The sequence below is a fragment of the Arachis ipaensis genome, chromosome B01, assembly GCF_000816755.2.
Source record: "Arachis ipaensis cultivar K30076 chromosome B01, Araip1.1, whole genome shotgun sequence".
Taxonomy (NCBI): Eukaryota; Viridiplantae; Streptophyta; class Magnoliopsida; order Fabales; family Fabaceae; genus Arachis; species Arachis ipaensis.
This window is the reverse complement of record NC_029785.2, coordinates 10,745,778-10,752,486: the sequence shown is the minus strand read 5'-3', so window position 1 is coordinate 10,752,486 and position 6,709 is coordinate 10,745,778. Positions and strand designations below refer to the sequence as shown.

At 32.9% G+C, this 6,709-nt stretch overlaps 1 protein-coding gene across 1 annotated transcript in view; it reads right to left on the bottom strand.

Annotated features, from left to right (window-relative positions):
- The window catches only part of LOC107646191 (naringenin 8-dimethylallyltransferase 2, chloroplastic), an 18,141-nt gene that overhangs the window by 6,355 nt on the left and 5,077 nt on the right, over positions 1 to 6,709 (bottom strand). The window contains exons 2-3 of the mRNA XM_016350399.2: positions 1,316 to 1,587; positions 327 to 410 (exon numbers count right to left, since the gene is read on the bottom strand). Coding sequence (XP_016205885.1) covers positions 327 to 410; positions 1,316 to 1,587 — 356 coding nt within the window. The remainder of the gene's footprint in view (positions 1 to 326; positions 411 to 1,315; positions 1,588 to 6,709) is intronic.

Genomic DNA, 6,709 nt, shown 5'->3' with positions numbered 1-6,709 from the left:
TATAAGTAATATTTTTATTATTACCATATATTTAAAAGAAAGGATACCTTTTATGGGAACATCTACAAGGAAACAAAGAAAGGAGTAGAAAATTTTCCCATATAGTACCATTTCTTTTAGATTTTTCAACCATTTCATAATCAAAACTCATGCAACCATTGATATGAAATTTGTTAAGTAGGATTTTTTTTCTCTTTTCTTTATATCAATGTGCCTTTAGATATAAATATATAATACATTTACTATATATTTATAAGAAATTCTTAGAGATTGAGAGAGAAATCAATATATAATGTAAAATAAATTAGTAATTCAAAGTCCCTCACCTGTAACATGGAAATAAAAAATGTTGGAGATAAATCTGATAATTTTTCCACTGCAAGGAGTGATGAAAAAAGTATGCCCGATAACTGTCAACACATAAATAAAGTTAGTTTATGAAAAAGATTTAAAATTAGTTGGATCAAATAAATCTTAATATCATAATAATTAGTATCAATGAGTTTAATTCATACTAAAAAGTTAGTTCAAAAACATATTTTTGAGTAAAGCTGTACATGGTTTGGTTAATCCAAAATCTAAACCTATTTTTTAGTTAATCAAAAATTTAATTTTGATTAATTACTAAATTGATTTTATATGATAAAATTGGTTATTAATAGTATAAAATTTAAAAATCGGTTTTTAACCAATTATAAAAATAAAAATCAGTTTGAAAAAATAACTGGATTTTCAATAAAAAAAATTGGTTTTTAAAAAAATAAAACCAATTTTTGAATAAAACCATTTTTTGGGCCAAAAACCGGTTTTAGAAAAAACCAGTTTTATTTTTTTTAAAATTGAATTTTTAATCTAAAAAATTAAATTTAAAAGTTTTAAAATTTGATTTTGATTTTAGTTAACCGATTAAAAATCGATTTTTTTTTTAAATTTGGCTTTGGTTAATTAATTTTAAAAAATATGAATATAATTTTAAAATTATTTTGTTAAATTGGTTAACTAAAATGTAGTTATAGTTTTTTAACCGGTTAACCATATTTTAGATTTTTTTAATATACATCCCTATTCTTGAGAGTAGAGTGGCAAATTAAATAAGATCGGATAGATTTTAGTATTATATTAAAATTGAATGAATCTAATTCATTCCACAAATATATATTTTTGAGAGCTTTATAAAATATTTTAGAAATATTATTTTTGAAAAAATATGATACTCATGATAACAAAGTTTGCAATATTACAATTATCAAACATCTAGCATTAACACAAGATGGAGAAGGATTTAAATGATTGTTTAAAAGAATATTGAACTAACCAGGCCAATTAACGCATAGAATACGCTAAACTTTTGGATAGTATGCATAACATCTTTGATAGAATTCCAAATGGGTTTTGCAGAATCAGCTTGCGATTCAGGTTCATTCTTCGATTGTGCATGAGTTGCATTCACAAAGTGTTTTCTCTTGGTTTGATCACATGTATAATGATGCTTCTGATTATGCTGCAATAATAATGGCGTCTCAATGCAAGTTTTTTCTTTTGGATATTTCCCATTATTATGCCATAAAGCTCTCACTGCATGTGAACCTGCAAAATAATTATTTTGTATATAAATACATATGTAATTTAATTTATTTTTAATATGTATTTTTATTTTAACATATATTTTATATTAGTAGTTAATTTTAGTGATTAATTTTAGTATACATATAACATCTTGATCACAATACCCACTGCATGTCAAAATAATTATTTTGTATATAAATACATATGTAATTTAATTTATTTTTAATATGTATTTTTATTTTAACATATATTTTATATTTTATATTAATTTTAGTGATTAATTTTAGTATACATATAACATCTTGATCACAATACTTATAAGTACTGTTTTACCCACTCCAGCTCCGCCAAAGAGTCCAATCTTTCCTCCACGGCGATAAGGAGCTAAAAGATCTACTACTTTAATTCCGGTTTCAAAAATGGATAATTTTGTGTCTAATTGTATAAAGGCAGGCGCGGATCGATGAATAGGAGATGTTGTGCGAGTATCTACAGGACCCAAATTATCAATAGGTTCGCCAAGTACGTTAAAAATTCGTCCTAGAGTTGCTCCGCCCACTGGAACACTTAGGGGAGCTCCCGTATCAATCACTTCCATTCCTCTCATTAGACCATCTGTAGCGCTCATAGCTACAGCTCTAACTCGATTATTTCCTAATAATTGCTGTACTTCACAAGTCACGTTAATTTGTTGACCAACAATGTCTCGACCCTTTACTACCAGAGCGTTGTAAATATTTGGCATCTTCCCTGGAGGGAAAGCTACATCCAATACCGGACCTATTATTTGGTCGATACGTCCCAGGTTTTTTTTTTCAAGCACAGAAATCTCAGGACCAGAAGTGGTAGGATTTATTCTCATATTTTAATATATCCTTTTTTATTTTTAGTTAGATTAGAAGATTTTTGAAATCAAATTCAAAAAAATGCTTGATAACAAAGCAAAGTAAGTTGATCAGTTAATTAAATAGAAATAATAAAATAATAAATCGGAGTTAGTACTCTAGTTTGTACCATCCAAACAATTCAATTGTTTAACGTACTCCCTCCATTGCAATGGTTGAATTTTTCAACTTCAACCAAATGATTCAAAAAATTAATAGAATTAAATTATTAATTTGTATGAAATCTTTTCTTTTTAGTTGGATGAAATCTTTCGAAAGTCTTTAATTTGTCTATAATTATAGACAATACCGCCTATATTTTCTATGGGATTCGAACCTGAACTTTATTTACGATTTGGTTCTTCTATATCATCGGCACCTATTGCTCATATTTCATGGGCGAGCATACAATTTATACCTAGTATTTTTTTTGTACTATTTTTACATCTAGGATTAACATATATTACTGTCAAGGTCAAGAATGACTTTTTTATTTAGATTAGATATATTTTTTTTTATTAAAAAAAAGGATAAGAGATTGGGAATTAAAAAAACCAAGGATTGGGTTGCGCCATACATATGAAAGAGTATACAATAATGATGTATTTGGCAAATCAAATACTATCGTTTAATAACAAACTATTCGGATTGATTGATAATATTAGTTGATCATTTTTTGAAAGATTCTTGTGAAGTGAAAGGTTTCGTTAACTCCTAAGTATAGTAGTGTCGAGTAGATCTGGTTGTTGTGATAATTCTTAATTCATGAGTTGTAGGGAGGGATTTATGTCACCACAAACAGAGACTAAAGCAAGTGTTGGGTTCAAAGCTGGTGTTAAAGATTATAAATTGACTTATTATACTCCTGAGTATGAAACGAAAGATACTGATATCTTGGCAGCATTCCGAGTAACTCCTCAACCTGGAGTTCCTCCGGAAGAAGCGGGTGCCGCGGTAGCTGCCGAATCTTCTACTGGTACATGGACAACTGTTTGGACCGATGGGCTTACCAGTCTTGATCGTTACAAAGGACGATGCTACAACATCGAGCCGGTTGCTGGCGAAGAAAATCAATATATTGCCTATGTAGCTTATCCTTTAGACCTTTTTGAGGAAGGTTCTGTTACTAACATGTTTACTTCCATTGTAGGTAATGTATTTGGGTTCAAGGCCCTTCGCGCCCTACGTCTGGAAGATTTGCGAATCCCTATCTCTTATATTAAAACTTTCCAAGGTCCGCCTCATGGCATCCAAGTTGAAAGAGATAAATTAAACAAGTATGGTCGCCCCCTATTGGGATGTACTATTAAACCAAAATTGGGGTTATCCGCGAAGAATTACGGTAGAGCAGTTTATGAATGTCTTCGCGGTGGACTTGATTTTACCAAAGATGATGAAAATGTGAATTCTCAACCATTTATGCGTTGGAGAGACCGTTTCTTATTTTTTGCCGAAGCAATTTTTAAATCCCAGGCCGAAACTGGTGAAATCAAAGGGCATTACTTGAACGCTACTGCAGGTACATGCGAAGAAATGATAAAAAGAGCTGTATTTGCTAGAGAATTGGGCGCTCCTATCGTAATGCACGATTACTTAACAGGGGGATTCACTGCAAATACTAGTTTGGCTCATTATTGCCGGGATAATGGACTACTTCTTCATATCCATCGTGCAATGCACGCAGTTATCGATAGACAGAAGAATCATGGTATGCACTTTCGTGTACTAGCTAAAGCGTTACGTTTGTCTGGTGGAGATCATATTCACGCCGGTACCGTAGTAGGTAAACTTGAAGGGGAAAGAGATATTACTTTAGGTTTTGTTGATTTATTACGTGATGATTTTATTGAAAAAGATCGAAGCCGTGGGATTTATTTCACTCAGGATTGGGTTTCTCTACCAGGTGTTCTTCCCGTTGCTTCGGGGGGTATTCACGTTTGGCATATGCCTGCTCTGACCGAGATCTTTGGAGATGATTCCGTACTCCAATTCGGTGGTGGAACCTTAGGGCATCCTTGGGGAAATGCACCAGGTGCCGTAGCTAATCGAGTAGCTCTCGAAGCATGTGTACAGGCTCGGAATGAGGGTCGTGATCTTGCTCGTGAGGGTAATGAAATCATCCGTGAGGCGAGCAAATGGAGTCCTGAATTAGCTGCTGCTTGTGAAGTATGGAAGGCGATCAAATTTGAATTCCCAGCAATGGATACTTTGTAATCCGGTGGTTACCGTTCGTTCTAGATAATTGCAATTAAACTCGGCTCAATCTTCAAAAAAGGATTGAGCCGAAGACAAAGATACTTAATTTATTGCATAAACATAATATATCTTTTTTTTCTTTTTTATTATATCCATAAAGTTCTATATTCTAATCGATTAGATATATCTTATCTATTAGATATATATTAGAGTCTAAAAATGTAGAGTATATAAATAAATGGATATGAAATAGTTAAATCGGAGTATTTCAATAAAGAGAAATAGAAAAAATTCAATTAAAAATTTAATAATTTTTCTAAAAAATTAGAAAGAATATTGACAAATATCAACTAGAATATATTTATTTATATAATAAAAAAATTACTAAAAATATAATCAAATTCGATTTATATTAATATTTTATTTTTTTTCGAATTTGAATTCATTTGTTTTTCGCGATTCTATATTTTTAACACTAAACTAATATTGACAACAGTAATAACTGAGGTGATTAATATTTAGTTAACGAATAGAAAGTGGCAAACGACTAATAACAAGAAATTAAATACGTTCCTCAAGAAACTTTGCTTAACCAAAAGAAGCCAAAACAATCGATGTCCAGAAGTTATCTCTCTGTTCTGAATTGTGTTTTTATTTTTAGTATTTTTTATTTTAAAATTTTATGGGAAAAAATAGATAATATAAAAATAATAAAATTATGTTTTATTAATATAAAAAATATTAATAATGAAAATGCAAACTAAATATACCGTAAATGGTTGGACAGAGTTGTTCGTTTGACTAATGACCATCAACTGATGTCGGTAGGGGATCGGCCCTCCGTTGGTTAGTTGGTGGTGCTAATTAGAAGGCAGTCAAAGTCAATCAACTAGGTCTGTTTGGTGGGAAATCAGTTGCAAGTCGATTACGATAGACTGACGGGTAGTTGGTAGCTACCTGAGGTTGGTCAGTTGGCTCGGTCGTGCGAGGTGGGCTTATCAATTAGATAACCAACGTCCATCATAGGACAGTCCGTTTGTTGATCCGAGTAAGCCAGTGGTCGGCGTAGTCAATCTGTTTGCATGAGATCAGTTTGTTAGCTGGCATTCTGCCACAGGGTAGTTGATGGTAGGTCAATTGGATCTATTAGTCGTATTCAATTTGTGAGCAACCTGTCTATTGGTGGGTTAATTGGTGTTAATCATGAGGGTGGTTTGTTGATGGGTTAGGTTATGTCAACAGTTGGTAGGCTAGTAAGAGTAAGTCAATAGGAAGTCAGCCTAGGTCATTCTACGATTGGAAGTAGGTTGTTGGATGGTCGGTTGGAGATGGTCAATTGGACAAGGTCAGTTGATTGGTCAAGGATTGTCAGTTGGCTGTTAACCAATACCACAACAGGTTGTTAGCATGTCATTGGTTGGGCAACGTCAATCATAGGGAGGTTTGTTGGCAAGTTTGTATCAGTCAATTGTGATCAATCGGAGTCCGCTTGCGGTCAATGTTGATCCGTTGTCTGGACAACCAGGCATCGATTAGCAATCAGCTAGCAAACTCTTACTAATTTATCGGCTAGTTGATAGGCGTCAACCTTGGGAAGTTGGGTGGTAGGTTGGCAGTGGCCAATCAACATTATGTTGCTATTAGGCAACTCCTCCCTTCGGCTGGTGATGGTTTGTTGCTTGGTCGGTAGGGTGTCGAACAACGTTCTTTGAACGGTTTGGTAGTCAATCCATCAAAAGGAGGTCAACAAACATTATTGATGTGTTATACAAAATTCTTCTTTTGGAATTGATCTTTTTCATTTGGTAATATTACACAGAGAGAGACACTACAAGAAAACGCTGAGTACCGTCGGATTTGGTTTTCTGACGGTAAATTCGCCAGCAATAATTGGAGGGAAAAAAAGAAAAAACTGGCACAAACATTACCGGCGGATAATCCGAATTAGTGAAACGCTGCATTTTGGTCATTCGCAAAGCATTATCGTCGAATTTATCCGTCGGTAAATCCGACAATAATCTTGCCCTAAATTCAAACCGTGAACTTTTTCCACCCTCATTTTC